The 22,037-nt window shown below is 46.4% G+C and overlaps 1 protein-coding gene across 1 annotated transcript; it reads right to left on the bottom strand.

Moving 5' to 3' along the window:
* Positions 1-749: 749 nt before the first annotated feature.
* LOC113913617 lies at positions 750-20,842 on the bottom strand. The gene is made up of 5 exons (XM_027577885.1): positions 20,814-20,842; positions 17,624-17,803; positions 10,423-10,613; positions 9,863-10,204; positions 750-961 (listed from the first exon to the last, which is right to left on the bottom strand). Exons 1-5 carry the CDS (start codon positions 20,840-20,842, stop codon positions 945-947), a joined length of 759 nt encoding a protein of 252 aa, XP_027433686.1. The 3' UTR covers positions 750-944.
* Between the last annotated feature and the right edge of the window lie 1,195 nt (positions 20,843-22,037).

The following is a 22,037-nucleotide window of genomic DNA, read 5'->3' as shown; positions in this document are numbered from 1 at the left end:
GTCCTGCAGGTTGGCAGTTTGGGCTGAGCTCTTCGCCCTGGTCCTCCCAGGCTCAGCTGGACTCCCTCAGGCATCTGCAGTTAACCACAGCCCTGCTTGGGAGGGTAGGGGTGGGGCAGCTGGCTGCAGGATGGCATGCCCCATGATTTCTTTTCCTCCAGCGGGTTAGCTCAGATTGCATGGTGGGGACAAGGACTCCAAAGAAAGAGAAAGGAAATACCCAAGACCTCCTGAGGCTAGGATTGGAACTGGTTCACCATGACTTCCATCTCATTCTCCCAGCCAAATAAGTCACAGTGGCCATCCAGAATCAAGGTCTAGAGAAACAGATTCCATGTTTCAATGAAAGATTCTGGAAGTCAGTCTGCAAAGAGCATAGATAGATGCAGGAAGGTCACCAACTGGGGCTATCCGTTCAAGCAACCCACCAGTCTGATGCACAGCCTGTCGGGCTGGGGTCTCCTCTCACTACCCTCAGGTTTCAGAAACCATACCCGTAATTTGGACTGCATGTGCGTGCGGGGAAGGCGGGGGTGGGGCAGTGAAGGCGGTGGCTGGGCTGGTGCTGGTATCGCGATCTAGGACACAGTAAAGTGGATTCTGCAAGTGTTGGGAAAACTGCAAACTGGCTTCAGCTGTTGCTTCAAGAAGGTTCTTCTGCCAGGGTGAAGAGGTGGCCAGCGTGATCCTCTCAGGAATTGCAGATAGGAAGCAAACAGGGGGGAGCACGTCCCCTCCTCCTTCTCCAGCCCTCCTGTGCCCCTCTGGCAAACCCCTTCCCTATGAGCACAAGTTAACAGGGAGCCAGCTGGCCGAGGCGGAAGGGATTTTCAGAGTCTCGGTCCGGCATCATGTGATAGAGTATTACAAGTGTGGGTTCACAGTTCTGAGACAAGAGACAATATGCTACTAACGGGCAGGTCCTGTTTTCTGGTTTCTGTGACTTATTTCTTGTAACTTCCTAAGAAAAGATGCATGTAAGGTAAATTTCTTCAGGTCTTTTTTTTTTTTTAGATTTTATTTATTTATTTGAGAGAGAGAATGAGAGAGAGAGAGCACATGAGAGGAGGGAGGGTCTGAGGGAGAAGCAGACTCCCTGCTGGGCAGGGAGCCCGATGCGGGACTCAATTCCGGGACTCCAGGATCATGACCTGAGCGGAATGCAGTTGCCCAACCAACTGAGCCACCCAGGCGCCCTTCTTCAGGTCTTTAATGTCTAAAGTATCATTAGCCTACCACCACAATCACAGCTTGGCTAAGTATGGCATTCTAGTATGAAAATCATTTGCCCTCAGTATTTTGAAAGCATGTCTCCACTATCTTCTAGCACCTGCTGTAGCCACTAAGTCTGATGCCACGTGGATTTCTGAGCCTCTGTGGGTCTTGTTTTCATTGCTGATTGTTTGATCTTTTCTCTGTGGAAGCTGTTAGGATTTTCTCTTTATTCCCGCTATTCTGAACTTTCACAGTATTTCCCTTAGTTGTGTTTTTTCTTTTTTTTTTACATTTTTTTTCTTTTAAAATTAATTCTGCAAAGTGCTCAGTGGGCCTTTTCAATTTGGAAACTCATTTCCTTAAACTGTGAAATTGTACTGAAATATATTGAAGTCTTTGATAACTTCTTCACATATTTTTTCTCTCTCTGGAGTTTCTATTAATCACCTGTGGCATCATCTAATTTTCTTATTATTGTTATTTTACTGTTAGCTGAGTAACCCCCCAGTTTTTAGTACGGTGCCCCCACCTTCATCAGTGCCTGTTCTCCTGAGGTAAGAATCCTGGTTTCACCTTGCCCAGGGTCCATCTTAACTCTGGGCTATGGATGGGTACTCGCTGGATTGTGCGGGGCAGGACCAAAGATGCAGAGGGGCAGGACAGTGCCTCTTATGCAGGCGTTCAGCCCATTCCTCTGTTTGAGGCCCACCTGTGCTCTGAATTTCAGATGTACTTGGTGCCTTCAATTTCTGACTCCCTGGAGATCCATAGCATGCACCAGTTTCCCTCTTGGTGTCCCCCCACTTCAGACTTTGGTTTCCATTTTCTCTGGTTGGCTAAGTCAATCTCACTTGTGCACCTGCTTTTATCTCTTTCGATCTACCTCTGACTCTGTCAGTACCACTGGAGAGCATCTCTATCGAGAGGCAACGGAGACACGATCCTCTTAACTGAGAAAGATGGTGAATGTGCTTCAGAAGTTGTGCAATAATGTTGCAGAATGTTCCCTCATGAATCAAGGCATCCTGACTCTCTGCAATCCTCTCCCACACTGAATCTGTGACTTGCCAATGGGACATTAGCAAACACCAGTCAAGCAGAAGCTTGTGCACTGGGTGATATCCTCTGGCTGCTAGGAACTCTGAGACCACTGGGTGAAGAAGCAAAAGCCACCTCCTGCATAGTGAGAGACCACAGGGAGGGAGAAGCTGACCCACCCAGCAGAGCCCAGCCCTCAGTCACCCCAGCTCCCCTCTGACTGCAAAGGGGTGAACTCGGTTAATACCAGCAGAAGCACCCCCACCTGAGCCCAGCCCAAACCAACTCACACAATTGCGAGCAAATGATTGTGGTTCTCGGCCATCATGTTTGGAGTGTTCCATGACGCAAGGACTGATAGGCAGGTGTCACACGGACGGTTTCTTTTTTGTTTCCTGTGCCTTTAGGGGTCACAGATCAAGGTTATGCTGTTTTTGTTCTCTGCGTCCCTGTAAGTTTACACTTCTATTTATCTATTTCCATTTTGATATGGTTTGGGGAAGAGAAAAAAAGTAAACATACAAAGCAATTCCATCCCATTTAACTGCAAGTCTCTGTTCACTTCTTCATCGTCCAATAGATACTTATTGAGCACTAGTGGATATCAGCACTTATGATGCGGCTCTCGTTTCATCTGTACAGTAATACACCACATTGGGCATTGTTTTCCCCTTTCACAGATGAGACAACCAAGACTCAGAGAGGTGAAGTGACTTGCTGGAGGTCCCACAATTAATAAGGAGGACTGTTGGGGTGTGTTCTGTCAGCTGAGTGCCGATAAAGCCCCCAATAGTTCCAGTACATTTTGTTGAACTAGAAAACAGACCACAGAGAAGCAAAAGTTGGGATGGATCTAAGACCCATCCTTGAGTAGACTCAACCAGCTAGCTGGCTGGATACAGGTGGTGAACAAGAAACAACGACTAGGAATCCCACCTCCTATTTGTCTGCCTTTGATCTGGAGATGGCCATGGGACAGCACCATGAACAAAAAGGGACAACAGAGGCATGGACATCTTAATTGGGGAAGGTGGAGCATTTGCTTCTGAGGGGCTGTCTTGGCTCTTTCTCCTTCTCCCCTGCATCTTCTGCTGAGCATGGTTGTCAGCACCACTTGTGGTCTGCTTGTATTGGGGAAGATTGGTTGGTGCCACTTACAGGACGCTTTCCCAGGGTAAATGGTAGTTTCTGATCGCGCTCCTGGGTGGTGGTGGGGAGCTAAGCCCCGTGAGGCTCAATATGGTTTATGGCTGTCAAATGGTTACAACTCCAGGCGTTGCTTGGGAAGTATTCCCAGAAGGCCCCCAAATGACTTTTGTGCTCGGTGTAAGGGAAATTAAGTGCCAAGAAAAGTGTGTTCAATTTAGATCCATCTGGTCTGTTGCTTCTTTCCTTTCTTTTTCTCTAGGAAAGAGAACTATTCAAAGATACTTTGGGATTGCTTTAACCTGCTAGGAAGCAAGTGTGTTGCCAGCCTAGCATGCTGAAGAGCAGGGGGAAAAAGTGCTCTGATTCTAATTGGTAGTAAGCTCAGCTCAGAGCAGAGGTGGCCATCCAAGCTGCTGGTTCCCCAGGACACAGAACTTGGGAGGAAAGAAAGGGTGTGTAGTTCGAGAACACATCTAGAAGAATGCAAAGGTGACCCTTGCTAGAAAATGGTCTCTTGCGATATCTGCTAGCCAGCATGTGAACACCTGAAGGTGGGATGAACAATGTCACTGGATTCCAAACAGGAAAACCAAAACCATAGATCCTGGGTTTTCCAAGGGGCCCCAACTTCAAATACTCATTCTCAGTATCGGATCTCAATTCTGGAGTAACTGGTCAGTGAACCTATAAACCACATGAGCTTATAATAAAAGGCATGCAACTATGGCACCCTGCATGACTGTTACTAAAAATGAGGTAGATAATAATTTCCATTTATTAAGCATTTAACCATATGCCAATTGCTGTTCTAAGTACTTTCCTGCCTTTCTTATTTTTAGTCCATCCACCCCCATCCCAGGCAACCTCAAGAGTAGGTCCTGTTATTATTTGAGTTTTACACATAAGTATACCAGGCTCAGGGAGGTTAGCTACATTGTTCAATATCTACAGCTAATAAGTGGTAGAGTGGGATTTGAATCCAGGGGACCTGCCTCTAGAATCCAGGACTACCTGGGGTCAGAGCTACACAGCCAGCTGGTAGCACAGTTGTCTCGGAGAGGGACTCAGGGAAAACAGATGGAAGGCTTTAACGTTCTACTTTATCAAATGCTATAACGTGAGCCCCGCCCCCCGCCTTAAGTATGTGTTACTTGTTTGCTTTCAGCGTATACGACCAAAGGAAAAGCAAGGCTGGGGAAAATGGGATAGCAATGCAGCATTTTCCCCTTTTTTTGCAATGTAGCTTTTGAGTCAGGACAAGGCACTGTCCCCATTATGTTAAAGTTGGAATTTATTTAGGCACGAGGCAAGTCTAGGCTGGGGGCCAGGAGCTACAAAAGAAGTCAGGAACCTCAGCATAATGGAATTATCTTCAGAACCCCTATAAGCCACCTGTGGGCAAGTGGGGCTATGGGCAGGTTTAAAGCAAACCTTTGAGACAGCGCAGTGGGCTGGAAGGCACAGGTAAAGGTGAACTGAAAGAGTCCACAGCCTGGAGGGCAGGGCAAGGTCACGGCTGGAAGTACGAGCAGCTGGAAGCCAGGAGCCCCAGAGTGACTAAGCGACCAGGGGAGGGAAACGGATGTGAGGTCCCATGAGGAGGACAGTGAGCATCTGCCTCAGCCAGGAAGCATCTTGGAGGGCTTCTGGTGATGTCTTGAAGGCAGATGAAGGCGCAAGAGGAGAGGAAGGTGAGGAGGGTCTACCTGGCCGAGCTGGAGTATGGGGAGGCAGGAAGGAAGGAGTCAGTCCTGCCGACGCCACACTAAAAACCGCTTGCTTGGGTGTCACGCAGAGCTTCCCCATGCATTACCATTTTGCAAGGTTTTCCTTTCAGGGATGCATGCAGCTCACCCTCTCAGCTCAGTAGGAAGGAGACCCCTCAGAGGGGTGGTGATGGGGTGAGGCTCTCGGGCCAGTGGGTCTGGGCAACTGGCAGTACCTAATCTGTCTGGCTCTCCACTATAGCTGCTCACCTAGCACCAGGCCGGTCACGTGGTAGGAACTCAATCATTATTTGTTGAATTAATTTGTTTGATAAAGGTGTGAAATAGCTGAATGCCATTGGAAAAATTGTGCTGTATCTTGGGATGAAAATGTCAAACCCTTTTTTGGTTTTCAGTTAGTAATCCTCTTGATCAAAATACTAATAGTTCTGATTGCTAGCATTTATTGAGCGCTTACAAGTGCTAACCCTTTACGTTTTAAGTAACAGGAAGACCAATCCATTTTTTGAGTTAAAAGTCCAGGGACAGGGCGCCTGGGTGGCTCAGTTGGTTAAGCAACTGCCTTCGGCTCAGGTCATGATCCTGGAGTCCCGGGATCGAGTCCCGCATTGGGCTCCCTGCTCAGCGAGGAGCCTGCTTCTCCCTCTAACCCTCCCCCCTCTCATGTACTCTCTCTCTCTCTCATTCTCACTCTCTCAAAATAAAAATAAATAAATCTTAAAAAAAAAAAAAAGTCCAGGGACAGATCATCCTGGGTCAGGTAAAGTTTGATCAGGGGTCTGGTTTGGTTTCTCTGTGATCTAGTTCTGACTTAGTGCATGTGTTGCATTTCTGCAGGTCAGATTTTATTCATGGACACAAAAGAGCTTCTGGCAGAAGCTGAGGCCATATAATGCCTCATTCATATCTAGAAAGAGAAAGAGAGACAGAGAAAAAAAGAGAGTGAGATCGAGTCAGTCCTCCTCTTAACACCCAAACAACATTTCTAAATTTTACTGACTGAACCAAACTGAATTAACCAGGAGAAAACCACATGTTGATTGGCACAGCCCAGGTAACTCATCCCCAAACCAATCAGTGTAGCAACAGGGCTGGGATTATCTGAAGTGATTAGATCAGTTGTGACCTATCCTTGAAGCTTGGGATGCAGGCCATCCTCACTAAATTTCATGGCTACTTTCAAATGGCCAGAGAGATATTTGAATGTCCATTCATTTAACCCTCACAACACTCTGTGAATTAGATCCCATGGAGAGATGAGAAAATGACTTCTGAGAAGTTAAGCAACTTGCTCAAGATCACAAAGCTAGTAATTGGCCATGTTGGGATCTCAACCCACGTCTGTCTGACTCCAAAGCTCATGCACTTGGCCACTAGACTCTATTCCCCAACTCTTAGACATAGCATGTCTCTGGTTCCCTCTAAGAGAAACCTGTTCTTGTGATCACATCCATCTGTGCTGGAGAACTCCTTGGATCTAGGATGAGTCTCCTCTAACATAAAACAAGGACTCTCCAGAGAGCTTAGGCTATGAGATCAGCTTCAGAGACCTTTGGATTCCAGCCTCACTTCGGGGAGCAACACACAGCTACCTACTTGGGCTCCGACCAAGATGTTGCTATAAAACCAGGACAGACGGTCCCTGTTCTTCTCTCAGTGGTCATTCATCAAGCAGTTACTGAGCATCTGCTCTCTGAGGACCCATCTGTCTGAACCAAAGGCTGAAATGTTGTTTCCCGTGTCCTTGTCTGGTCTTTCATTTTGGTCTGCTCCTTTGTTTATCACACCCAGAAGCCTTCTCCTCCTCCTGGACTAATGATGGCTCTTTGTCTCATACCTGTACCCAGTCCATTTCCTTTCTCTGGACCCAGCACCTCTAGGACAGTAACTGTCTCTTCTGAAAATTTCAATTAACAATGGCTGTCTTGAGAAAGAGGTGGAGTCTGCATCCAGTCTCAGAAGGGAGGCGTGCCATAATCTGTTAGTAATGTTTGCCCCAGGAAGAGAGGTTGGAACTGCAGCCTGCGTGGAGGGTACCTGACATCCCTGGGCCCATACACTCACTGAAGCTTCATGTTTGGGACTCATAGAAACAGCTGCCCCCATGGCTTGAGCTCCCTGATGATGAATTTCCTGGGCTAGCATAATACTGACAATCCCTAGATCCCTGCCTGCCTCCTCTATTATATAACTTTGAATGAGCCTGAGCTGTTTACATGTTAGGTACCAGAAGGATGGAGCAGTCCGGAGAGAAAGAAAAATAAGAGTAATGATATAGGTCTGATACAGGCCAGAGAATCCGAGGTGTGGTTTAGAATGTCGGGGTCAGGGGCGCCTGGGTGGCTCAGTCGTTAAGCATCTGCCTACAGCTCAGGTCATGATCCCTGGGTCCTGGGATCGAGCCCCGCATCGGGCTCCCTGCTCAGCAGGAAGTCTGCTTCTCCCTCTCCCTGCCTCTCTGCCTACTTATGATCTCTGTCAAATAAATAAATAAAATATTAAAAAAAAAAAGAATGTCTGGGTCAAATGCTGCTAAGCACTAACTTATTCTGGGACCCTGGGCAAGTTTTGACCCTCACCTGGCCTCAGTCTCCCCATGTGACATTGGACTACATCAGGAATTGTCAGTGGGGATGAAACTACTTCTTAGGGGGTGATGTGGACTTCTATAGGGACATTCTCAGTGTCACAGTGATTAGAGGCTGCTTCTGGAATTCAGTGGGCAGGGGACAGGAATAGTAGGTAACCTACAATATGTAGGACAGTCCCTCACAGCGAACTGTCCCTCACAACTGTCCCATGTCCTACTGGACACTCATGGACAGGAAAAACTTGTTCATAATTATCTGATGCTAAAATCTGGCTCTGCTTTAAATATGAATACAATTCATTTTTGGCACAACTGGTGTATGTCGAATTTTTGAAAAAATGGAATTACCATGTAAATCAAGGGTAGAGTACATCTTAAAAATAGTTGTATTGAGTTGTGATTTACATCCGATAAAATTCACTCATTTCTAAAGCATTATCAATCCAGTGAAGTATTTAACCGCTTCAGTGATGTCAGCAGCCTGGATAAGCCAGGCCATCATCACCATGGTGCAGACTCAGAACATTTCCATTCCTTGCACCTGTTTGTAGTCAACTCCTGCTCCACCCCCAGGCAGCTATTGATCTGTTCTCTGTCTCAATAGATTTTTTTTCCTAGAAATTTCACATAAACAGAATCATACAACACATAGCCTTTTGAGTTTCTTTTTACTTAGCGTAATGTTTTTTGAGGTTCAGCTGCATTGTGCCATGGGTGATTAGTTTGCTTGCTTCTTATGACTGCTGAATAGTATTCCACTGAAGTGCACCACCCTTTGCTTTTCAACCCATTGCCAGCGGATAGACATTTGGAAGGTCTTCCTGTTCTGGCTGCTGTAAATAATGCAGCTGTGAATTCTCCTGTACAAGTCTTTGCATGGACGTGTGTTTCTGTTTCTCTTGAACATATACTTAGGAGTAGAATTTGTTGGGTTACTCTATTAGTAATATTACTTTAATCAAGAGTTGTTTGGGGGCCTGGGTGGCTCAGTTGGTTAAGCGACTGTCTTCGGCTCAGGTCATGATCCTGGAGTCCCGGGATCAAGTCCCGCATCGGGCTCCCTGCTTCTCCCTCTGACCCTCTTCCCTCTCGTGCTATCTCTCATTCTCTCTCTCAAATAAATAAATAAAATCTTTAAAAAAAAAAGAGTTGTTTAAATTCTTTTGGAATTCATTTTGGCCAGCGCAAAATGAACCCCTGAACCACCAATGCTGGAACTCATTTTGGGAAACTGACACGACTCATAGTGTCTGAGTCACCAATACATCCCTGTGCATTTGCAGCTCACACAGACATATACATTGAATCGTATACATGATTTTGTGCGTAGGAGGCTGACTTCTTCATTATGTCTCTGGTTGGGTTGTACCCAAACACGTCCATATTAAAGTATATATTCCTAATAAATTACTTTAACTTCTCCTATTTAATATAGTAAGAATATTAGGATGATTTTTTAAAAAATCATATATACAGGTTGCTTATATTATTTGTTTCATTTCAGGATAGTAAAGAGGGTACATAAAATATTTTTTAGAGTAAGGGGGGCTTGGGACAGATTGGGAAGGACTGATGACTTCAAGGGCCCTGATACCTGTGAGTTTCAAAATCTTGTGCTCAGAGTGGCTTCATTAGAAAGGCTACTGAGGGTAACGCAGAGGTGAAGCCAACAGCAAATCAAGGCAATTGTCTCGCACCAGTTGCTTTGATCATGGGACTATGGCTTAGCTCTTTTAGGCCAGAAGCAGAGAGACTGAGAGGAATAAAAAACCCAAGAGAACCATCTTGAAAATGTACAGGAAGAGCTTCAGATTCTATTACTCAGCCTGGGTTTCACAGTGAGTCAGAGTTGCAGGCTGACCCAGCAGGTCCCTCCCCACACGCTACAGAGGCAGAAAGGGAGGTCTGCACAAGGCGCAACCCCCCCCCCCAACCTGCTCTTGGGGGATCTTGAAAGCCTCCTGACTAGATGTCTCTTCAATCAGACGTTCTGTGGTCCTATAGAGACTGAGCCTGGGGAGGGAAAAGGATGAACACAGAGCAGACCTCAGGCTCCTTTCTGCTTGCCCAAGCAACTCCGGCCCAGGCTTGCCTCCTTTCCAATTAACCTGACCTACCGTCCAGGTAAGTAGGCAGCACTTACCTGTTGTGATCAGGCAAGGGAGTTGGGGAGGTCTCACCACCTCCACCCGTTTCAGCTGGTTCACCGAAGTATGTGCCTGTGTTACTTTACCTCCCTGGAGTCCTGGGAAATAAAACGATCTCCACCGCGTTATGTTCCTCGGTGCTTTCTTGCCCCTCGGTGCAGGGACTGGAGACCGTTGATTTGCTCCATGATCTGGCTCTGCTGGTGTCAGGTTCTTCCCACTCTCAGGGCTGCCTCGCCAGTTAAAGAAACATTCACTAGAGCAGTGAATCTGACGCTGGGAGATCAGGCCATGCAGGAAGGGGGCACAAGCACGGCCTTGGGACCCTCTGGGCCCACCTGTAAGTGGGTTGTAGACAGGGAATCCCCAGGTTGGGCTCAGCAAGCCTCCAACACCAACCCCCGCCTCCCCCACCCGGAAGCCCTTCCTGGAAGTGGGGGTATGGAGGAGGAGGGAATCCAATGTTCTGGGGCTATTTTTTTCACCCCGGGTCATGTCATCATACAATTCTGGATTTCTAGGGCTTGGGTGTTTGTTTTGTTTTTAAAGCACAGACCTTGACAATTCGTCCGCAAAAGCGCTAGGTATCTGCAAAGGAAGCGTCGTCCCAAAGGAGCCTTTGGTGCCCACGGAGGTCCACTGGGCCTTGGCGACTGGGGCACACACCTAGGACACGGCTGCCTGGCCTGCCGGGACCGCGGGCCGCGTGCGCGGGGCAAGCACGCGGGCAGGGGCCGGGCAGGACGCCTGGCCCAGAGGGCCGCCCACACGCTGGAGGCCCAGCTGTCTATGTGGAGCCCTGCAGCTCATGCCCAGGGTGGGCACCAACCTTCCTTTTATCTATGGAGCTGCACCGAGCTTTCTCAGGTACAAGCCCGCGGCGAGCGAACGTTCCAGGCTGCCGAAGGCTGCTGTAGCGCGAGGCCCAGCCGCCAGCGTGCGCAGGAAGAGGAGGGCCGGGGAGGGGCACGAGCTAACCCCCCCGCCCCCGCGGCAGGACCAACAGCGCCGAAGGCGGGGCCTCGCAATTTGCCGCCGCCTCCAGCTCGCTACCTTCCCAGAGGCGTTTTCTGGTGTTTATGATGGAGAATTGCGGACTGTGGGACAGGCACTTTGAAATCTGGCTTTTTTTAGGGCTTCTGGAGCAAACTTCCCAGCTGTGGAGTAATCCGGAGCTCTAGGAGCCCTCTGGGAAGCTGCTCCATTACAGACATTTACCAAGGAAAAATTAAAAAGAACAGTCAGCCTGGTTTTGATAAGAGGCGCCTATCTCGCCCTGGGAAGCCGAGAGTGTGTGCCTTGCAAGCAAATCGCAGTGCCTGCCTGAGCATCCAGGGAAGCTGAATTCACGGCTTTAAAAAAAACGAGTGATCATACCACCCACGTGCTTTTAAGAACTAAAGCTAGAAATGATAAGGTTATTTTTAACTGCGTTATTTGCTCACTGCTGATTAAGCACACACTTTCCTTGCACCCAGGTAGATGTATAGAGGAAGCCAGCAGGACAGAAAGAAGTATGGCCAAGGGCCTTGGAGTCAAGCTGTTTGCATTTGCATCTAACCCTTCAACTTCCTATCTTTGTAATCCTCCGATCCTCAGTTTCTCATTTGAACCCTCCTAGGGCTGCTGTGAGGATTAAATGAGACCCATGGAAAGTGGGTAGAATAGGAGCAGGCATAGGATGAGCATCCCAACAAACGTCAGTGGTTATAAAGTGCCTGACCACCAGTTTGCATATGCAGCAGCTAACCCGTGAATTAGCTAATTTTTATAGTAGGAAGGTGGGCTTTGTCGCTGTACACAGGCTAAGTTAAATCCTTCATGGTGCACAAACATGAATTCTTTTCCTGTAGGGCCCAGCACCATTTCAAGATCCGCTTTATTCTATAAAATGTTAAATTGGACAAGGTCCAAATAAATCATGTCCCCAGACCATTGAATTTTTTAAATGTAAACTCAGTGGTTTTCAGCATATATGCAGAGTTGACCAACTATCACCGTAATCTAATTTTAAATAATTATCATGACCGGCTCACCTGGGTGGTGCAGTCGGTTAGGTGTCAGACTCTTGGCTTTGGCTCAGGTCCTGGTCTCAGTGTAGTGAAATCAAGCCCCCTGTTGGGCTCCATGCTCAGTGGGGAGTTTGCTTGGGTTTCTTTCTCCCACTCTTTCTGCCCCTCCCCTGCCCTCTCTAAAATAAATAAATAAATCTTTTTTTTTTTAAAGATTTTATTTATTTATTTGAGAGAGAGAGAGCATGAGAGGGGGTTGGGTCAGAGGGAGAAGCAGACTCCCTGCTGAGCAGGGAGCCCGATGCGGGACTCGATCCCGTGGCTCCAGGATCATGACCTGAGCTGAAGGCAGTCGCTTAAGCAACTGAGCCACCCAGGCGCCCTAAATAAATCTTTTTAAAAAATTCATTTTCATCACCCCCCCAAACGAAACTGTACCCACCAATTAACATAACAATAAAAATTAAAAAAAAAAAGAAAAGAAAAGAAACTGTACCCACCAGCAGTCATTTCCTACTTTCTCCCAACCCTCCTCCTCCCAGCCCTTTGGAGTCTGTCTCTACGGATTTGCCTATGCTGAACATTTTATAAAAATGGAATCATATAATATGTAGTCTTTTGTGACTGGCTTTGCTTTCACTTAGCCTAATGATTTCAAGTTTCATCATAAGTCAGTAGGCCTTTGGGTTGTTTCCACTTCGGTGCTATTATGAATAATGCTGCTGTGAATATTCTGTACAAGATTTCATGTGGACAGATGTTTTCATTTCTCTTGGCTGGCAGGAGTGCAGCTCCTGGGTCATTAAGTAACTCTATGTTTATCCTTTGAGGAACTGTCAGTCTGTTTTCCTACACCTTTTCACATTTTTATTTTTTTTGCTCCATTTTTTTATTGTTAATGTTAATCACCATACATTACATCATTAGTTTTTGATGTGTTTCATGATTGTTTGTGTATAACACCCAGTGCTCCATGCAGAACGTGCCCTCTTTAATACCCATCACCAGACTGACCCATCCTCCCACCCGCTCCCCTACCTTTTCACATTTTTATACTGGCAATGTACGAGGGTTCCAACTTCCCCACAGCTTCACTAATACTTGTTACTGTCGATCTCATGGTTTTCATTTGGATTTCCTTGCTGGCCAAGGATGTTGGGCATCTTCTCATAGCTTATTGGCCATTTGCCTGTCTTCTTTGGAGAAATGTCTATTCAATCTTTTGCCCACTCAAAAATTGTTTCATTTGTCTTTTTGTTGTTGAGTTGTCAGTGTTCTTTATAGATTCTGGATTCATGTCTAATCCAATATATATGATTTGCAAATATTTTCTACCATCCTGTGGGTTGTCTTTTCACTTTCTTGATGGTGTCCTTTGAAGCACAAAAGGTTTCAGTTCTGATAGAGTCCAGCTTGTGAATCTTCTCTTTTACCACTTGTCCATTTTTTGTCATATCTAAGAGCTCACTGTCTAATCCAAGGTCATGAAAGTTTACTATGTTTTCTTCTAAGAGTCTTATAATTTCATCTTCTAAGAGTCTTATAATTCTATCTTTGTTCAATTTCAGTTGAACAAAAAAGGAAACTAAGGCCCCGTGAAGGTACGATTTGCTCCAAATTACGTTGCTTATAAGTGTCAGGTAATTCTTAAAAGAACAGCTTAATTTTATACAAGCTGATATCAATAGAGCTTCAAGACCTAAGGCAGCCTCAAGTCATGTTAAAAATCAGAGTCTAAAACCAAATTTATACTCATCCTGAAATGGAATCAACCTTTAATTGGGGGCTAATAGTAAAGTAAGAACAGACCTCATTTCTCGAGCAATTAGTCTGGGTCAGGCACTGCAACATGTATTCCCTTTCCACTTCTCAAAGCCACATCGTCAATAGGTACTATTATTATCCTTATTTTAAAGATGAGGAAATGGTTCCCAGAGTGCTTTTTAAGTAACAGGTCTGAAATCACACAGTTAATAAGAGGCAGAGCTGGATTTTAAACCCAGCGCTCTCATTCTTCTTGTAGGGTGAACTATTAGAAAAACTAATGACTATGGCTGAAACCCTAATAAAAGGGCTTCTGACAAGATAGGTACCTGCTGATGACACAAAGTGGACCCCAACTGTCATGCCCATTCCTTGTCACATCTGTTGGTAATTTCTCTTGGTGGGGTTGTGTTGATTTGTGGTGGCAAGAACCCAGACACCACAAAGCATCTGGGCTGCAATGGAAGTCCTGATTCGTTTTCTGTAAATCCAATTTTCCACTTGGTTTGGCTAGGGCAGGAGGATGTCAAATTCTGTGACAGAGGTCAGTCCTATAAGGTGTTTGTCTCTATTTACATAATTCACTGGAACATTCTGGGGGGAGGGGAAATCCATCTTCACTGACATTAGCCTCGGGAACTCTCCCCGGCAGGAGAGAGAGGCAATCCCAGGGTTAGGCCTGTACAGAGGTCTAAGTTTGCAGTTTCAACCAGGCATATTTATTTACATGTGGAAATTCCCAGTGGGAAGCTGAAGAACACAACTTAGGAGTGGTCCCCAAGTGGGAAATTGAATAGTACACTAAGCTCCTTTTATTTCCATTTAATTTACCATTGGTATCATTACCATTATTTTGTTAATCATTTCACTAGCAATGATGTAACTTGGGACCAGCCGAGGTAATTGCGGCCAAATGGGAGAGACGCTCATCTGCAGTATTTTAGTTAGCAAAAGCTTTCATTCACCTTTTTAGGGATGGGTATTAGTTCTTTCCTTTATTCATGGAGCAGAGAGCTGCCGGGAAATGCTGAAGATATTGAGAGCTCCCTGCAGCTTAATGAACTCTACACTTGGTTGAAAAGAGGTTTCTGTAATTTTCAGCTTGCTGCTGCCTGAAAGTATCACACTGCACAGCCAGGTGGTTTCCTGAGATTCTAACAAGCCCATGTGAAACACCAGGATTGCCCCACGGCCTGAGCAATACGGAGTAACTATTCACCCTTGGCTTCAGAGACCTGACTCTACCGTCTGAGAGGCTGTGTGACTTCGGGCAAATTGCATATGCTCTCTGGGTCTCTATTATTTCTCAAAAGGAGAAATACTACTTATTGCACAGATTCTCAGGCAGTAAATGACATAAGATGGGTAAAAGGCTCAGAGCATGCCTTGGCTCATACTAGGTGTTCAATACATGCTGTTTCTTTCCTGAAGAAGTGCTCCTATGGACTCTCCTCCTGAGCTTCAGGATTATTTGGCAGCCAAGTACAAGGAAGTTTTGAGAAACTAGTGGCTGGAAGGAAGGTAGTTTTCGGGTGGCAAAAGTGAAGACCTTGGAGAGGCTACAGAGGTTGTTCATGATGGGACACAGACGGCTCGCTCACCCTGAGACTCCAAGGTGGTCTTTGTTTGGGGGCTGGAGCCCTCCTATGCCCTCACTCACTCCTCCACTTAGCTCACTGCTGTCTTTCAGTCCCTCCCCTGTGCTAGACGAGCCCTTCTCAGGGTCCTTCCATAGGCTGCTCCCTCGGCCGGTCTCCTCTCTCCCCTAACCCCCTAGTCACCTAGTCCCCTAGGTCTTGGCTTCTCCCTCATGTCCTCGCTGGACCTGCCCCTGATCAGCCCTCACAGATCACCCTGTGGTGCTCTGCCCAATGCAGATTGGTTCCTAGCTAAATGGGCTTCTGTTTGTATGAGATTTTTAATTTCAAGTTATCTCTCACCACCAGACAGTTGTTTCTCAAAGCCTGGGTCTGCTACTATTTTGCTTACCCTCTAGGAGGTGTTCCGTAACGCAGGTTGAAAGAATGAAAGAGGAAACCCTTGGGGAAAACAGGGGAAACAAATGGGCGGCTTTGATGCTGACTGTTGAACTCTCAGTCTTGGGCTGACTTTTAAGCAAAGGCAGGAAGATGAAAGGATTAAAACTAGCTGACACAGTGTGCTTTCTAGGTGCAAGGAACGCTTCTAAATACTGCTGTGTATTAACTTCTTCAATCTTGATTATAATCCTGTAATTACTATCACCCCCATTGTAAAGATGAGAAAACTGAGGCCTAAAGAAGTCATTCTCAGGTAATAAGTAGCAGGGCCATGACTTGGACCAAGAAGCTCTGGCTTCAGAGTATATGTTCTTAGCCATTATCTTATCTGTTCGACACACATTTTCCTTTCCCCCTTGATAATGCTTTCCTGCTCCAATCCTCCCCTTCCCCACACCCATACATGTTTTGGGCCTCAGGTCCCAGGTGATAGAGCACTTCCTCAGGGAGACCTTCTCAGACTCCCACCCTAGCTTGAGCCCCAGGTCATCAATATTCACAGCATCCAAATTTTGTATTCACAAATCCTGATTGGTTATTTCCTCCCTGATTGCAGGGCATGGCTATTAACTCTGGACCCTCTGTAGCAACTAGCACAAGGTTCAGCATATAGTAGGTGCTCAAAACTTGGTTATAATGGAATGCTCCATGTCCTCAGGAGCTAGCTGTTAATAATATCCAGGTTTGGTGAAATGTCATTACTTATCAAAATTGCTTGCATGAACCTTACCCAGCTAGCCCACATCTAGAAATTTACCCTAAGGAGATAATCATACAAGGGCAAAATAATGTTGATTCAAGTATCGTTGATAATGGCAAAAATTAGGAACAACCTAAAATGGTGATCAAGGGGGGGACCTAGTTAAATAAATTATGTTCTCACCACAGAATGGGATCCTATGAAGTCGTTAAAAAGATAAGATAAGTAAATTTACAGATGATGAGTTAGAACTTTATCCATGCTGTACTGGGGAGTGCTAAAAACAAAAAAAAGAACAGAAGAGTAGAACCATAGAGCTGAGCTTTACTTTACTGAGAGCTTATTGTCAGGCGCTGTGCTAAGCCCTTTTACATACATTAGCTCATCAATCATCACAACAGTCCTATGGAACAGGTTTCTTCTGTTATAATCCCCAAGTTTACAGACAAGAAAACTGAAGAGTAAGTGGCAAAGCCAGATTTCAACGCTTGGTTATTTCCAGAGCTTGTGATCTATATCATACTGTCTCTGGATCCTGTTACGTGTTATTGCATAAACACTATGACAGAGACTGCCAGATACCCTTGGATATCCGTTTCTCCCTTCCTTAATGGTAATAGGATTTGTAGCTGAGCAGATGGCTGCCAGAAAAAGGACTACATTTCCCAGTGTCCTTTGCAGCTATGTAACTTAGTTCGGGCCAATGGGATATAAGCAGAAATATATGTATTCCTTTGGCCTTTCTTGCAATCTCTCTTTTTTTTTTCTTCCTTCCTTTCCTCCTCCCCCCCCCCCCTTTCCTTCCTTTTTTCCATTCCTCTAGAATGCAGATGCTGTCCTTGGGAACATAAGATGGAGGCCACATACAATACAGTGACAAGACGGAATGAGCCGGGGTGACTGACACAGTGGAGATCCTTGCCAATCCTGAAACACCTATGCAGACGTCCACGTGAGAGAGAAATGAGCTGTGATCACGTTTACATCATCATCATTTTCGTTGTCAGTCATTTGTAGGTGAACATAACCTAACACATGCATCCAGAAATTCTTGCAAGGATGCTCATAATATTAACAGTGGTTCCCTCAGGACTGCAGGATGTGTAGTGATTTTTACATTATCTTCATAATTCTCTGGGTACATGAGCCACTTCTTACAAAAGCAATAAATCAAAAGAAAAATATACCACAGTACCCTCTACCTTCTGCCCTACAGTTTCAGTTCAGTGGCCAAGTTCTCACCTGCTCTCAGCCCATCCGTAGTACCGTGTTTCTGGATGACTGCTCCCCCTGGCTCTCTGGGGTGCACTTTTGGCTTGCCTGACATTGAGTTTCAAGCTTACATTTGCAAAAATGCATCTGTAGTACACCATTGGGTTGGGAGAGGGGGGGAAGAAGATTTGCTCCATGCCCTCCTCCTCCCTGGGAAGGGAAGAAAACCAGAAAATCAAGCCAGTTAATGTCTCCAGAGAGAAAACATAAGGAAATAGATCTGTAGTTCATTCATTTATTCCATAACTACTGATGGGGCATATATGGTTCTAAGCTCTCTTCTAGGTATGAGGATACAGCAGTAAACATGGACTCTGTTGTCATGAAGCATACAGCCTGGAGGAAGGGACAACAAGCATTTAGCTGCCTCTGTGCTACCCTGTCTTACTCAGCTAGCTGGTCTGTGTCTGAATCCATCTGTTAGTGATAGTTCTACCCCCCAGAAGATTTGGCCAGTCTGATGGGAGTGTCACCACTAGAAATGACTGCAACAGAGACAGGAGTTAGATCCCATACACGGTTCTGTCTGATAGCAAAAGGAATGCCCAACCTTGCCTGGAGGAGGGGTACAAGGAAGGCTTTGGAGCCATAACAGCTGAGCCAAGTCCCAGTGAATGAAAATTACCAGGCATGTCTCAGGCCCAGTGAAATGATTCTCTCTGAGATGCAGACATCCACACTAGTAAAATGCACGGGGCCCTTTATCTTTCAAGTACACCAGATATCTTGACTATAGTCTAAAATGGGGTTCAGATATCTATGCGATAAACAGATGAGTTCAGTTTCCTAATCCTGAAAAGGCTGTTGTTTAGGGGAGAAGACAAGGTTGGGGAGGGGGTAGGGTATCTGCCAGGCTCTTGGTCCCCATCCTGGACTCAAGGACTTGTGTCTGAGCCCTATAGAGGGCAAGCAGAAGGGCAAGCTGGAGGAGATTGGGTCCAAGCAGGATGGACCCAAGCAGCCTGCCAAAGGGGTAGGTGACAAGAGATGGTTAGAGGGCATGTTCTTCTTCCCATGAGCTCTCGTACTGCCCTGTAGGCTTCCCTGAGGAAATGCTCCAGGAATGCAATGCTGCCTTCATTCTTCAGGGCTGCAGGTGTGGGAACACCAGTGTTCCCAAAACACCAACAGTGCTTTGAGGAGGAATGCATCCTCATCAGGTGCAGGCAGGATCTGAAGGGACAATATAGAGTACCTTCAGCGGTTCCTCAGGCAGTGATGATCAGTGAGGGTCCCAGAGCAAAGAACACGTGGGGAAGACTCATGGAAACAGGGGAGCTGGCCTTGAGGATTCCCAGAAATACTGTGGGAGGAGGAAGGTGTGGATTAGGGGGCTGAGCCTGAGGTCCTGTGCTGGAGACCAACAGGTGACAGATGAGATACCTCTGTCCTGTTAGGTCTTAGCCTGGGCTCCCTGAAGGCAGAGCCTGAGATAAAGGCCTGCATGGAGTTAGTTTATTTGGGAATATGATCCCAAGGAGCAGGAGGGAGGGATGAGGGGAAGTGAAACATACACTATGAGGATGTGTTGTGGAGTCGGCCACCCCATGATGCGTGGGAGCTTCTGGGAATCTAATGGCATGCATCTCAGGACTGTTTCCAGGGATGAAAGGGGAAGCATATGTCCACTGGCTCAGTCCCCCCTTGGTCACAGTGGCCCGAGGGGGTTAATTGCCCAGCACTTCCAGCAAGTTCTCAGGTGTCCAACCCAGGGTATCAGAAAAAGCCTGGGGCATGAGAGGTAGCCCAAAGGGAGGGACTGACAGGTGTCCCTGCTCAAAGCAGGCTGAAGTCTGTGCTGAACCGATCACTACACGGTGGCTGGAGTCCCAAGTGGGCTGACGGGATCTGGAGGAGTAGACAAGAGGTGCCCAAAACAGGCACCCATGAGCCGGTGAGTCCTCAGAAACCGGTGAACTAGGTGATTCGCAGCTAAGAAAATTGAACGGACAGTAGAAATATGAAAATATGCTAAAATTTATTAGTAATGAGGGAAATGAAGATTAAAACATGAATGAAATACTGTTTTTTCACCCACCAATGTGGTGGCACTGAAATGTTTGGTATTACCAATTTTATTGGCACACATATAAGGAAGCAGTGCCCCCTGTGAGCTGGAGTAGGGGGCTAGTCTGGCAATATCTGTTAAAACGTAAAACACTCAAATACTGGGCCTCCGTGGTTCTCTTTCTCCATATATGCTTTCAAGAAGCGCCCACACCTGCCTATGGGAAGGCACATCCAAGAATGTTCCTTCCAGCATGGCTTGTAGGCTCTGAAAAAAACAGAACAAAATAGCAAAACTGGCAGGCGAGGAAGCAGCTTAACTGCATATCTATAAAGGAACTTCGTTAGTTCTATCTTATGCAGTAAATGCAAAAAACAAGAAGAGCATGGTTGGAATTCTGTGCTGACATGGGAAAATCCATAGGACATACCGATGAATGGGAGAAAAAGGTAAGTTGTGGAACGACGCAGAGCGTGATAGCTTCCCCGGAAACCAGAATCAATTGTTCCCATAGAAACGGCATAGAAGAGAGTCTGGAAACAAACACCAAACTGGCACCAGAAATCAGTTCTGGGGAAAGGAAGAGAAGAACGAATGCTGAGAAGGCCTTATCACTACTGCTTTGGTTTGTTTAGAAGAGGATATATTCATGCATTTCTTGTGTGGTGTTGTTGCAAAGTATTAAAATAGATCAGTGGTTGATGGCTGATAGCTTTCCCTTTTCCCAGCCTCCAAGGAACAGAATTCCCATGCCGGAAATGATAGGATCATCCCGAACCAACCCACTCCCCGGCCAGCTCAGCCGCCCCCCACCCCCTTTTGGCTCTGCACCCACAGCGGTCTCGGGGGCCAGGCACTCCTCTTCCCCTTCAAAGACTCCATTAGCCTTGTTTACAGTGCTCTGACATTTGTTCACCCAGAGCTAACTGCAGGGCAAGGGTACGATTATGGTGGTGGTTTTTTTGTTTTTTCATTTTTCAATAAAGAGAAAGGTTGAACATGTACTGTTAACATTCAACCTGGTGTAAAAACATTTCAACCAAAAGACTTTGGAAATTGATTTTTGTGGTGCGCAACCTGGAAAACATTTGTTAGAAGTTGATCGTGTTTAGTTCTATTAGTTGGCAAGAGGTGCTGTAGGTGTTCATTTACAGCAGGTCCCACAGCGGCAGCACCGGCATCACCTCGCAGGCCCCAGCCCAGACTCGCTGAATCAGACTTGGTGGGTAAGGCCCAGCAGCGTGTATATGAGCAAGCCCTCCCTGTGATTCAGGTGCACACTCAAGTTTAAGAACCTCTGATTTACATGACCAAACATAAACTGCCTCTTAGGAAGCTGATCTCACATCTGCAAAGTGACCACCTGAACTAATTTTTTTTTTTTTTTTAAAGATCCCATTTAGGGTGCCTGGGTGGCTCAGTTGGTTAAGCGACTGCCTTCGGCTCAGGTCATGATCCTGGAGTCCCGGGATCGAGTCCCGCATCGGGCTCCCTGCTCGGCAGGGAGTCTTCTTCTCCCTCTGACCCTCTTCCCTCTCGTGCTCTCTATCTCTCATTCTCTCTCTCTCAAATAAATAAATAAAATCTTTAAAAAAAAAAAAAAAGATCCCATTTATTTATTTGACAGAGAGAGACGCAGCGAGAGAGGGAACACAAGCAGGGGGAGTGGGAGAGGGATAAGCAGGCTTCCCGCCAAGCAGGGAGCCCGATGCGGGGCTCGATCCTAGGACCCCGAGATCATGACCCGAGTCGAAGGCAGACGCTCAACGACTGAACCACCCAGGCACCCCTGAACTAAATTGTTTAAATTTCTCTTCATCCCTCAGATCTCAGCTGAATCATCACTTTCTCAAGAAACACTTCCCGGGTCTTTGTTTTCATGACCCCATGTACCTCTTCTCTCTGCACTGATCACAGGATGCATTTTACATGTATGTGTGTGATCATCTGATTGAGATTTGTCCCCCCCCACCACCTCACACCATGATGCGCTTGAGTGTCCTACAGTGCCAGGCATGCGATAGGTATCTGTGCATGAATGAATGAACATATCCTTCACAGACAGCCTTCGTTGCCACAGACTTTTCAACACATTTTTCACAAATCAGCAAGGAAGCTTTCTTCATCAAGATCATCACTATTTTTCCAGATTTGAAACTTTGGTGACCTTCTAATTTTGTCACATTCATTCATCTGCAGGTGCCAACTAGTTGCCAAGTCCTATGGATTCTTCCATTGGAATGTCTCCCTGCCTTAAATATTGTGTTCATTCAAATTGTAGCTTGCAGGGGCGCCTGGGTGGCTCAGTCGTTAAGTGTCTGCCTTCGGATCAGGTCATGATCCCGGGGTCCTGGGATCGAGCCCCGCATAGGGCTC

Source organism: Zalophus californianus, chromosome 11 (genome assembly GCF_009762305.2).
Source record: "Zalophus californianus isolate mZalCal1 chromosome 11, mZalCal1.pri.v2, whole genome shotgun sequence".
NCBI lineage: Eukaryota > Metazoa > Chordata > Mammalia > Carnivora > Otariidae > Zalophus > Zalophus californianus.
Note: the sequence above shows the minus strand (reverse complement) of the source record. Positions and strands in the feature narration are given on the sequence as shown.